At 38.2% G+C, this 13,917-nt stretch overlaps 2 protein-coding genes across 3 annotated transcripts in view; both read left to right on the top strand.

Moving 5' to 3' along the window:
- Window positions 1-4,856, top strand: part of LOC115222957 (70 kDa neurofilament protein-like) — a 26,316-nt gene extending 21,460 nt beyond the window's left edge. The window contains exons 8-11 of the mRNA XM_029793367.2: window positions 731-834; window positions 2,158-2,268; window positions 3,129-3,242; window positions 4,481-4,856. Coding sequence (XP_029649227.1) covers window positions 731-834; window positions 2,158-2,268; window positions 3,129-3,242; window positions 4,481-4,516 — 365 coding nt within the window. The 3' untranslated portion in view covers window positions 4,517-4,856. The remainder of the gene's footprint in view (window positions 1-730; window positions 835-2,157; window positions 2,269-3,128; window positions 3,243-4,480) is intronic.
- A 3,538-nt stretch (window positions 4,857-8,394) lies between these two features.
- The window catches only part of LOC115222741 (intermediate filament protein A-like), a 49,849-nt gene continuing 44,326 nt past the window's right edge, over window positions 8,395-13,917 (top strand). The window contains exons 1-2 of one of the 2 annotated variants that reach the window (XR_005003290.1): window positions 8,395-8,912; window positions 12,481-12,610. Coding sequence is in view for 1 of the 2 variants with exons in the window: in XM_036511818.1 (XP_036367711.1) it covers window positions 8,563-8,912; window positions 12,481-12,610 (480 nt within the window). In the remaining variant the exon portion in view is untranslated. The remainder of the gene's footprint in view (window positions 8,913-12,480; window positions 12,611-13,917) is intronic. The other variant, XM_036511818.1, reaches the window with a different exon arrangement.

Here is a 13,917-nt window from a genome sequence, read left to right as displayed (position 1 = left end):
AGGATCGTTGAGAAAAATGTCAAGGAAAACTCCCATAGTGCCAAAGATTCTTTGAAAGACGCCATAGATCGAGTCATGTCCGATAGGAACAAGGACCACTTAATACGAGCTTCTAAACGATTTCGATCCCGCCTAGAGGCAGTTATCGATGCTTAAGGGGGTGCTATTGTGTGATATTGTTAAATTGACAATTTAGCTTTATCTTTATGTTATTTTGTTAAATAGTTTTTTATGTTATTATGTAAGATTTTTCTTGAAACCCATAAACGTGTCCTCAAATACCATCCGCATCCAGTACAACACACACACACACACACACCACCACCACACCACACACACACCCACACACACACACACACACACACACACACACACACATTATATATATATATATATATAGATATATAGACATGTTGCGACTGTGGCGGGGTGGGGATTTCTCTCTCAAAGTCATATATATTTGTCGTATATATATCTACATGTACATGTCCGTATATATATATATTATATATATATATATAAAATTTATATATATCTAATATATATATATATATCTATATATATACATATATATACATACATATCTATATGTATGCTACTGTATCAATTCATATAGAAGCATATACACACAAACTTGTGTTTCTGTGCACACACACACACACACACACACACAATCACGCATATACATATTATTAATAAATATTTATATCTCTGGACATTTTTGCACCAGATAAAATGACCATGAGTCGCACCACAAGTGGGTCTGTGAGCGTCGTTGAACTAGCAACCGATGGAACATACATTAAACTTGAGACCTTTGCTAAGTTCCCAAAGGTAAGTGTGCATGGGTTTCTGTTGGTTAAATAGTGCTTTTGAACGGTCTTTTTATACCATTTTATCATAAATATACATATACACTTGGACAGCAAATAATTCAACGACCATTAGTATTTTTCTTTCCTCGCTTTTGTTTACATCGTTTACTCGTTTACTTGTTTCAGTCATTTGACTGCGGCCATGCTGGAGCATCGCCTTTAATCGAGCAAATCGACCCCGGGACTTAACTTTGTAAGCCCAGTACTTATTCTATATCGGTCTTCGGTCCTTTTGCCGACCGCTAAGTGACGGGGACACAAACACCCAGCCATCGGTTTTCAAGCAATGCTAGAGGGACAACAGACACACAAACATACAGACACACCTATATATATATAATATCATATATACGACAGGCTTCTTTTCAGTTTCCGTCTACCAAATCCACTCACAAGGCTTTGGTCGGCCCGAGGCTATAGCAGAAGATACTTGCCCAAATGCCACGCAGTGGGACTGAACCCGGAACCATGTGGCTGGTTAGCAAGCTACTTACGCACACAGCCACTCCTGCGATTTTTCTAAGTTTTGTGTACGTAACAAGGTAGTCACTACTTGGCCCCGCTGTTTGATAGAAACCGTAACAAGGCGGCGAGCTGGCAGAATCGTTAGCACGCCGGGCGAAATGCTTACCGGTATTTCGTCTGCCGCTACGTTCTGAGTTCAAATTCCGCCGAGGTCGACTTTGCCTTTCATCCTTTCGGGGTCGATTAAATAAGTACCAGTTACGCATTGGAGTCGATATAATCGACTTAATCCATTTGTCTGTCCTTGTTTGTCCTCTCTGTTTTTGACCACTTGTGGTTAGTAAAGAAATAGGTATTTCGTCTGCCGCTACGTTCTGTGTTCAAATTCCGCCGAGATCGACTTTGCCTTTCATCCTTTCGAGCTCGATGAATTAAGTACCAGTTACGAACTGGGGTCGATGTAATCGACTTAATCTCTTTGACTGTCCTTGTTTGTCCCCTCTATTTTTAGCCCCTTGTGGGCAATAAAGAAATAAGAAACCGTAGCAAATCTTCATTCTTCCCTACTCCCCTCTCTCTCCCTCTCTCCCCCTCTCCCCCTCTCTCCCCCTCTCCCCCCCTCTCCCCCTCTCTCCCCCTCTCTGCTCTCTCCCGCTCACATGCATGCAGGCTCACACGAACACACATATAGACGCACGTAAACATTGTAATATATTTTACCTCTGTAATTACAAATGGTTCATTGACTATCCTTATAATTCATTGCCATCAACATCTCTTTTCTTTTGTTTAATACAAATACTCTTTCTAATCATAGGGTTCAACAAACATGAAGAACTGGACACTGACCCAAACCCTGGAAAATGGCACGACCTTCACCCATAAATTTACCGATGGTAATGTGTTTAGTTCTGGTAAATTTGTCAAGGTAAGTTTGTGTTATTTTTTAAAATGTTAATTATTCTTATAACGTATATTAACTAAACATTAGATATTATAGGCAGTAATTTAAATTTATAAAAAAGATGGCGACACTATGGCAAGAATGGAATATCGACTGCTGGGAGTCCGCACTCCACATGACAATGTAGAGTAATATTAGGTATGTTGTTCCAGATATGTTAACTGTAATATTTTCCTTCTATTATTTTCGTCCAGAGTAGAGGTGGGTAAGAGAAGGAATTCATTTACTTACCAATGGTGTTAGCAAACCAGTTTCCAATTTGTGCATATATTAATTACATTAAAATCATTAGTAGTTACTTCCAAATGATATTTTTGGAGGTAATTTGAAGTGGATGCCACCTCTCTGACCACCGCAGTAACCACGGACAAGAAAACAATTGCTAATCATTCTCTGTAGAGTAAAAATGTTTAGAGTGTCGAACACAGGGCCTAATGTTATTCGCTCCACCTCTTCTCACTCTTAGTTCAAATCCTGCTAATGTCTACTTTACCTTCATTCCTCTGAGGTCGACAAATTATATAAAGTACCAGTTACATACTGAGGATGATAGCATTCGTAAACCTTCTACTCAGTACCCTTTCAGACATTTTTGCCTTTGCAGAATCGTTACGGTATCCGAAAAATACGCTTTGACATTTGTTTCCGGCTCTTCGTATTTTTCAAATCCTACCGCATTCAACATTTCCGTCCACCACATCGAGTTTATAAAATAAGGTGCAAGTGAAAAACTGGAGTCCATGTAATCGACAAAACCTCGTGTTTACATTTCTAATTTTTCTTAATGATGTTATTATAATGAATTCTCTTATATCTATCTTTAGATTTGGGGATCAAAACACGGTGCTGGACAAGATGGCATCACATCTTCCGATGTCGCTCAATGGGGAACTATGGTCATCCCATCAAAAATTACTTTGAAAGACGACAAAGGCAAGGTAAGATCTAATTTATTCTTTAGCACACATTTTCTCTTACACTTTTTCCATTATAGCCATCGAGTACATTTTTCTTTCTAATTTCATGCACTTTGAGGGTTGATCTATGTAGTCATTTGTCTCCCTGATATACCATATTATATACAATGTACAAATTTATTTCTAGAGAACAGGGCACAATAAAATCTGCATTTGAAAAGCATACCGCTTCGATATGCATTTCTTCAACAATCTTAATAAGCTTAGCGGCAGTTAGTAGTATGTAGTAAGACTGATTCAGTTCACTGCTCTAAGTAACGTTTGGAATGTGATTTTAATACTGAAAATTTATAGAAATATTTCCTGACCTTGCTGCGTCTGTTTCAATAAACTCTTTCTGTCGGCATGGCTTTGAGACAGACGTTATATTTTCCAACAGCAATGTTTTTCATACATTTAAAATAGCGACATAATTTGCTTCAGTACACAATAAAAATACTAGTTATATATGAAACGTCGAGTAACCGATAAACAGAACGTATTCTGATTTTCATCTGAGAGAAATCTCGTGAATTTAATACAGCCTAAGAAATGTTTCATTTTTAACTTATTAGCGCAAAAAAAGAGAGTTAATGTATTGTAACTTCTAAGGTAGCGAGCTGGCAGAAACGTTAGCACGCCGGGCGAAATGCTTAGCGGTATTTCGTCTGCCGTTACGTTCTGAGTTTAAATTCCGCCGAGGTCTACTTTGCCTTTCATCCTTTCGGGGTCGATAAATAAAGTACCAGCTTCGCACTGGGATCGATGTAATCGATTTAATCCCTTTGTCTGTCCTTGTTTATCCCCTGTTGTAGAGCTGAAAAAGAGGTAATTTCTACTCTTCTCCTCTGGAAGCCATCTACTCGCAATACCAGAGGGCGCACACTCTCCTACCCTGATGTAATCTCCAGGGATACAGGCATCCAGCAACAGAACCTCCGTAATGCCATGATGGACCGTGAAGTCTGGCGTAGCATGGTAAATTCCATTGTCTCGACCACGGTCGAACAATGATGATGATGATGATGTTTATCCCCTTATGGGTAATAAAGAAATATCTATTGTGACTTCTGACTCTTGTGTAAAGTTTTGTGATACACAGGCCAGAACGGCTATTCTCGTTACACGAAGATGGTTAATCTTGTGGTGCCTCAACTCCTTAATAGTTCACGAATAACCCTGTTTATTTATTAATTTCTCAATATTTTTTCATTTTTCAGGAATGCGCTACAGTTGTGATCAAAATAAACTCCTGAAGAACGTAATGTTGCAGCAGAGAAAATTCATTTTTGTTCCTGTTAGCACCAAGTTTCAGAAAATCTCTTTATTTCTTTTAAATAAAAATTTTAGTAAAAATACTAATTCTAAAGTAAATTTCTAAAAAAATTCCAATTTTCTGTTTTAATAATTTTTAATGATTCTGAAACATTTAAGATAATTATAGAAAATAAGAGAAAATTCATTTTTCAATACAATATGTTTTTCAACATTGTTAAATAACTATTCAAATATTAACAAACTCTTCACCTTGGTAGTTTTTGTAATCGTAATTTCAATAAAGATTGGTATTCTACAAGTTACCGAGATAATATGATATCGATGCCTGGTGTGTTTTGCTTTCAAATGTTTTGTACTTTATGATATTTTACATTACAAAATTTTATACTAAATTTATGCTGTATAAGAATCGAGGAAGATATGCAACGATATCTTTTGAAAATATGATTAAATTTGCTTCCAAATTAGAGAACATTATTCCATATTCCATTAACAAACTTGTACTTTCTAATTCGAGTCCGAAGACCTTTTGGTTAAATTGTATGGAAAAAGGGCAATAAAATGATATCAATATATACTCTTTTCTCTTTTCTCTTTTACTTGTTTCAGCCATTTGACTGCGGCCATGCTGGAGCACCGCCTTTAGTCGAGCAAATCGACCCCGGGACTTATTCTTTGTAAGCCTAGTACTTATTCTATCGGTCTCTTTTGCCGAACCGCTAAGTGACGGGGACGTAAACACACCAGCATCGGTTGTCAAGCAATGCTAGGGGGAAAAATTCTCCATGCATAATATCACATTACCGGGGTGATGCTCGTGGCAGGTCTCACAGATCTCTCATCGTTTTCCAGGGAGGTTTTCTTGCTTTTAAAGCGCCCGTATCACTCGAAACATTGCTTACCAACCATTGCTTCAACGCTGTAAGCTTGTCAAAGTATGCTCAATGTCTTTGCAGCAGACTTCCCCAATGTGACGCAAAATTTCACGTTGAATCTTTGTTTCAGCTTCGTGTCCATGAAAAACATCTCAGACAGGATCATACACGCGTTCTCAAAAACACAAATTTCATGACTTGCGAAGTAAACACAGCAATGTCTCTCAGCACAGTGCTTCGTGAAGGTCGCTGCTTGCACTCACTGCACATGCAACCGTGTGCTGCCGTCTTTTGGTGCGCAACAACACTAATCCGGGGAATTTTTCGTACTCTCCCGTATATATGCGCCAGAGTATTATTTAATATTCTCTCTCTTTCAACCCTCCACACATATGTATATATATATATATATATTGCGACTGTGTTTTACATTAAACGTGACACCTACGCATTAACACTTACGACACGGATGTCTAACACAAGGAATTGTAGTTTTACTGCGACGAAACAAGATTAATGCACATACACTCACTCACACAGACAGACAGACACACACACACATTCACACACACCCACCCACACGCAAACACATACCCAAATACACAGACACATATACACATACCAGGGACAATGCGTTTGAGAAGCAAATTTTTTAACATGCAACCACATATATATATTATGCGTACCACAATACAATCATTTTCGAGTGGTTTTTGGATGCCGGATTTAATAACTAACAAGAGCCCTAGATGATAAGTCGGAAGAAATTAGGAGAGTCAACTGCCATCATATATAAAGGGTAAAGACCCCCTTCGGTCATGAATGACCATGGGATTGCACCTAGAAAGTTACACTCCTAGACACAAGTCCGGGCAAGGTTGTTTATGGAAGACCAGTAGTCGCCCATGCATACCAGCCTCCCCTCTCCACACCACCAGTGTTATCCAAGGGAAAGACAAAGGTCGATACAGCTTGGCATCTGTGACGTCGCAACTCATTTCTACAGCTGAGTGAACTGGAGCAACGTGAAATAAAGTGCCTTGCTCAAGAACACAACACGCAGCCCGGTCCGGGATTCGAGCTCACAACCTCACGATCGTAAGCTCGACGCTCTAACCCCTGAGCCATGCGCCATCATATATATATATATATATATATATATATATATATATATATATATATATATATATATATATATATATAATATATATATATATATTACGTAAAATATATAGGATAGCGATGTTTTTTCTAGAAATTTCACCACCAGTGGCCTGGCATGTATAAAATGTCAATAGACAACATAACCTCAATATAGTGTACATTTAAACACAAGAGAGCTTGCCCTCAACAGGCAGCTTTACACGCTAGAAGAAGCAGTCAAGACGACCAAAACCACATTTAAGAGCAATTTCGAAGGGAATGAAAAATAAATACTTTTACATTGTTATTTTTTTACGGTCATACCTAGATTCCGAATTTTATTTAGCAACTAAAATAATTTGTTAGGCGAAATTGTCATCAGTGACCGCACCATAACATTATCATATAATTAAGAGACAAATAACCCATGTCTCATCGTTATATATTATAACATTTCAAATTCAACGCGCAAGCGCTGTTTCAGCCGACTGCTGAGAATTTCGCCTAGCAAATTATTTCAGCTATATATATATATATTATATATATATATATATATGTATGCTGTATATATATATATATATATATATATATATATATATATATACTTTGATACTTTGATAGGTTTCGGCCATTATTGGCCCAGGCCATGTCTAACTTAATAGCACCACCTGGTGAAGTCTTTCAAGTCAGAATTTGGGCACTATGGCCCACTCAAGTAGAGAGTTATTGTTTACAGAGACATATCCGGGTGTAGGGGGTTTATCCGGGATTTCTTGAAGGAATCTGTCCAAAGACTTCTTGAACCCTATAGGGTCAGTTTCTGTTTTAATGTGTTTTGGTGTAATGTTAAAGAGAGCGGGGCCAATTGAGGTGAAATAATTGTGCCGTATTGTTGTTATGAGATGAGAGTGCGATTTTTGTTTTGGGCGGATGGCACGGGGCCCAAGCCTTGGATGTACCTTAAAGGTGATGCCAACATCATTTGGGCAATGCTGATGGAATATTTTCCACATCATGCAGATGATGTAGCGCTCACGACGACGTTGGAGAGAATAGAGTTTTAGCTTTTCTAGTCGACCCCAATAGTCGAGGCCTGTCATGCCATCTATCTTTTTTGTGATTGCCCTTTGAGGTGCTTCAACTTTTATGATACCTTGTATTGTGTGGGGAGACCACAGTGGACAACAGTATTCAAGGTGGGGTCGGGCAAAAGTGGAGAAGAGAAGATGTATATATATATATATACAGCATACATACATACGTACATACATACATACACATACGTACATACATATATACATGCATACATGCATACATACATATAGTGATAGATAGATATAGACATATAGATATATCTACATATACGAGCTAATACACACAAATATATATAGAAATGTGACGCATGGAATGTATCAATGAAAATAAAATAAAATAAAGAACTTGTTGTTTCTTGTCCAAACAATAGGTCTCATATTGCTATTTTTCCACTTCTATTTCTCTATCACCGTCTTTATTTACCTCCACCTCACACTCTCTGTTAAACATTGTGTTTAACTTCCGTCTAGCAATTTCACTACCATATATATATATATATATATATATATATATATATATATATATATATACATATATATTTTTATATATATATATATATATATATATATATATATAATATATATATATATAATATATATATATATATATTATATATATATATATATATATATATATATATATATATATATATATATATATATATATATATATATATTATATATATATATATATATATATATATATATATATATATATATATATATATATATATATATATATATTTCACCACCTTAGATTCGATCATTTAGCACCGTCAGAAAGCTATAGCAGGTCGTAAGTTCTTCTGCAGATTTCTTCTGTGTCTAGTTTTTATTCAAAGCAGTGAATCTTTACTTATTCCATTCTTATACTTTTGTTTAACATAAGAAATTTGAATAACAAGAACAAAAATGGCTGAAGAACTTTTAATACGTGAGAAGACGCAAATAGAAGCTACAATTCAAACTAAAGAAAATACTGGTGCAAGCGATGAAATGGGGAAAGAAAAGAAAGAAATGTCAGAGTTGAACTCAAAGCTTGCCAAACTCTTATCCCGAATTGGTAATTTACATGAAGAGAACAAACGTCTTGAACAACTCTTAGAAAAGAAGATTAAAACTGAGAGTGAAGCGATCACATTCGAAATAAAATCCCAGCAGGATAAAACAAGGAAAGAGAAACAAGAGAAGAGTAAGGAACTAGTAGCAGTAAAATGTGAAAATCAATCGCTTATTGAGGAAGTTGGAGAATTGCAAAAACAGTAAGTGAAATTTGCTCATAATGTTTGATTTCCTCTAAGCATCATAAACGTCCATCTTCAGTTAATTTCTCTTAATTGCCTTTTAACTCTTTCCATATTTGAGAGAGTTTGAGGATTCTAATTAGGCATTAAACAAAAAAAAAATAGATTAGCAACATTGCTAATGGTTAGGGCAGCGGACTCGCGGTCGTAGGATCGCGGTTTCGATTCTCAGACCGGGCGTTGTGAGTGTTTATTGAGCGAAAACACCTAAAAGCTCCACGAGGCTCCGCCGGGGTGTGATGATCCCTGCTGTACTCTTTCACCACTCTTTCTTCTGTTGGCCTGCTCGCTTAGCCAGCGGGGTGGCGTCATTCGAAGGCTAAAACAATGCGAACGCATTGTGACCAGCGATGTGTAACTACATCTGATGGACTGGTCGGTTTTTACTTCATAAATGGCGGTGCCCCAGCATGGCCACAGCTCATGAGCTGAAACTGGAAAAATCAAAAATCAAATCAATCATATCACTATTAAATAGACTACATGCAAAGAAAAGGTGGGTACTTGGTGAATCCAGACTGTTGTCCCTACAAAAAATCCCCCATCTTCAGGTCAACACAAATAAGCCACTGTCGCTGATCATAACGAATTTTCTCCAGCACATATTTCACCGCTTCATACTTGTTCAATGTAGTCAAGTGAGCGAGGGGTAAAGAGGCAAACGTTTTGCCGTTGTGCAGCAGAACACATTTCGGCGATCGCTTGCTGCTGTCAATGAATAGCCTCCAATGCTTGGGTTTGTACTGTGGTACTCCAAGCTTGTGCAGAAGACGAGCAACATCTGTACAGTACTCCAAGTCCTTCTCTTCACAGAAAAAAATGGGGGTACTCTTGATGCCTGTTGCCATAGGTGATGCGTTGAAGGGTCACGGGCAGACCGTAGACATATTTCGATTATTTCTTCTTCTTCTTCTTCTTCTTCTTCTTCTTCTTAGGCACCGACCGATCTTAGCAATTCACTGAGATAATAAGCTCTCTGAGAACTCATCGCTCCCACCACTTTACGTGGTTCTTTCTTTGCATTTATTATACATAATGCGAGTAAATACCAATCAGTCCTCAGTGCAAGTTATTGTTTAACTGGACACAAAACCAACGGTCGAAGCATATTGTATTAAATACTATTTATTACTAGTACCTATTTTTATCGTTTTCTAAGAAATGGAAGATGAGGACCATTCAGTGGTACTAACTAGTGAAATGCGACATTTAGTGGTAATCTGTTTTTGCTATTACACTGTAAGTATTGCGAATTACATCAAAGAATAAAGAAAGTAGCATAAATTGTAATTAGTAGCTAGCGAGCCTGCAGTATCTTATTTTCTCATAATGTATTCAATAGACATTATTATTGGACTAAGCGTTGAAGCAAAATGATTCTGTGAAGCTCATTAAAAATGGTCTTTTTTTTTTTAAATATAAGGTCCGAAAGTTGTTTAACCCCTTGACGCCGGTATTACCCGAAGCATGCGAGACACTGCTCCGGGATTTTTTTATCTACCGAGGCCACACAAACACACAAGTGCCAACGAGCTCGCGTCTATTTCCAATAACATAGCGTCGTACATTTAACGTCTACCGGTTTATGAAAACGAACTCTGTGAAGCTATTTATCATAATACTAGCAGTATCGCCCGGCGTTGCTCGGGTTTGTAAGGGAAATAACTATAAAGCATTTTTAGAGAGTTATAGCCAAAAAATAGCAAAAAAATAGCAAAAAAATGGAAAAAAAATGATGGTAAATTTTTTTTGCGAGTTAAAAAGGTCGAGTTGCGTCCCCTAGACAGTCTGTGGCTTGTGTTTCTGATTCTCGACCCCATGTCGAATTTATCGATCTTTTTCAGAACTGGGGGAACTTTTCAAAATTTTCGCTGCGTTAGTTTTGAATTATGACATTGGGCTATGTGTGTGCCAAGTTTTATCAGAATCGGTTGAAAGCCGTGGTCAGGGTGAGGGTACAACCTGACAGACACACAGACACACAAACTGGCGTTTATATATAGAGAGATGATATGCACGAGTTATTCTGCTCAAGTTCAGAAAATAGCTTGTGCGTGGTACGACTCAAAACACGGTATTATGCATGTAAAGTATCCGCATGCCATTGGTCTACCGCTACTCTCATGACTTGAACGTAACCTTAAATAGCTAAGATAATGCACGGGACGGCGAGTGCGCGCACCTCAAGAGATAAAGTACACGATAGCGAACGTAAACATACGTCAGCCGCTAAAAAAGTCCGTGATAGATGTAGGACAGCTCTACATCGTATATTTACGTGAACCGCGGGTAAGCAAGCAAAAGTGTGATCGCATATTTGCGTCAACCGTTGTCAAGGGTTTAAGTGAACACTTTAAAATTAAAAAAGTTACTAATTTCCGAAACAGTTACATTTCTAGTACTAGTGATCAGTTCCGATCTCCTCGTGATTAAGCAAATGCGAGGTTAATATAATCCGCGTAAACGCAGCTCAAATTGGCATTTCAAATTATAAGCAGTCATAAACTGTAGGGAGTTTTATTTATTAACAACTGGAAAGCGGAACATTTTCCTATCGAAGTCGGATGTAGAGAGTTTGTAGGACACAGCGTGAGACGACTGTTGTTATCGTTAGGCCTAACTCATGGAAAAGTCAATACCACCATGACTGATATCCAATCTACAGTGGAGAAGGCTAGCCACTGGATTTGGTTAAAAAGAGACAATTAGCGATGGCTAGAAGTATATTGAGTTCTTCATAACCAGCTGATCTAGCAAGTGGGGCCTCATATCAGTGAGGGGGGTCGGTGCGCATTGATGCCGTCGAGAGGTAGGCCCCGAAACGGCATGCATTCTCTCCTGATGACCCCATACACTTGCTGGCTTCCGGTATACGGAGCTTTTGACTGGTAGCACTTGCATGTGCAAGTTGTTTGCAAGACATCTTAACTCCATACAAGCATAAATCTAAACTTGGATATTGTCTTTGTATCCTGGTTATAAACATAAATCCCTGCTGGTGTCCGCTCATTTGCAATTATCTGTTAAGCCCTAACTCACGGCTGAGGCAGCGTACACTCCATCCGTCACCGAGTCATTGTTTTCTGTTTTTTATAGATGTACTTTGCCACTATTTCTTGTCGTACATGCAACCATATATGGACTCCTTATCTCGCTCGGTCTATCGCCATTTGTGTATCTATTCGGTGACTCACCGATATATAGCTTTCTTTACATACATTCAGTCCAAAAGCTCCAATGAAAGGTACAAGTAGAGTGAAAAGGTGAGATAATATTTACCCCTCTTTCTCAAAGTAACAAATCTGTGTAAAGTTAATTTTCCTATGTACAGAACAAAGTTACAAAAAACAAAAACGAATAAGAAACAATGGCCGTTTTGCTGGTCGTTTGGTATAATTTTGTCATAACGTGTGGTACTATTTTAATAAAACATAAAACTATGCTTCAGTATCACAGTGTCTGCCAGTTCCCAAAATCCCTACCTTGGATAAATAAATATTCCTTAGAAAAACTATTTTTCTGTCAGATTGCTAAAAATGGAAACGCAGAACAATGAATTAAAGAATGAAGTTTCCCGCTGCAATGAAGCAAGCAACAGCAGCGGGATGGAAAGTGAACTTGAAGAGTGGAAGAACAGATGTAACAATCTTAGAGAGGTACGTTATAAAACTTTGGAATCATAATCTCTCTCTTAGACTCTCTCTCTTTTTCTCACCAACATACACTCACACACACACAAACGGACACACATTCATCGTACACATGCATACATACAGATATACATATAAACGTACATACGTACATACGTACACACATACATACATACATACATACATACATACATACATACATACATACATATAAATGCGTGTGTGAATATGTGTGTACTTTGGGGGAGGCGCATGGTCTTTGAGTTACGCTGTATAAACAGAGAGAAATAAGAAAAAATAACTCCAATGAATACTCTTTTACTCTCTCTTTTACTTGTTTCAGTCATTTGACTGTGGCCATGCTGGAGCACCGCCTTTAGCCGAGCAAATCGATCCCAGGACTTATTCTTTGGAAGCATACTACTTATTCTTTCGATCCCTTTTGCCGAACCGCTAAGTTACGGGGACGTAAACACACCAGCATCGGTTGTCAAGCCAAGTTTGGGGGGACAAACACAGACACACAAACAAACGCACACATACACATATATATATATACCTATATACGACGGGCTTCTTTCAGTTTCCGTCTACCAAACCCACTGGTAAAAGGCGAAACCGTCTAGGAAATTCAGTGATCTTGGCATCCGTTCCCCTTTGAACCTGGTGCTGCCGGCCTAACTTTCCTCGGTCTCCTCCAGCCGCAACCTCACTGGTGAGGTACTCCGGGGGATGGTTGAACTTGATGTGGCCCGGGAACTGGAGTGAGCTTTGGGTTATTATGTCATTGAAGCTCGACATCTCTCAGAATACAGATGTTCAACCGTAAGTGTGACGACATCAAATAGAAAACTACCTTCAGACAGACAGAGACTTCTATGAATCAGTACTACCTTACTTGCCTTCGTTCCGTTCCGCAGTCAGGCAACGGTCCATGACTCAGTTCGGTGCTCTCCTCATCCGTTATGAAGCTACAGATGACAATTTCGGTATATATAAGTTTTTATGCAGCCCTTACTACAGAGGGGAGGAAGTTAAACAAATACCAGAAACCTGATCTATCGCTATACTTGTGTCGAGACCCTAGATGGTTTTCGGACCCGGAACAGCTGTAAAGAATAACGCATTGCGAACTATGTCATCGTTATTAGTTATTCAGCAAATAATGTCGCTTGATTCTAAAACGCCGGTTATTAAAGTTTTGCAGAAACTGCTTGTAATAGTGTGAGTGAGACGACGGAAAACAGATTCTGTTCGTACCGATTTCGCCTTGCTTATTGTTTTTTTGTACTTTATCTGCCATCCAGGAAGAA

This window comes from Octopus sinensis, linkage group LG21 (genome assembly GCF_006345805.1).
Source record: "Octopus sinensis linkage group LG21, ASM634580v1, whole genome shotgun sequence".
NCBI lineage: Eukaryota > Metazoa > Mollusca > Cephalopoda > Octopoda > Octopodidae > Octopus > Octopus sinensis.
The sequence above is the reverse complement of the archived record's forward strand: the minus strand, read 5'-3'. Positions and strand labels throughout refer to the sequence as shown.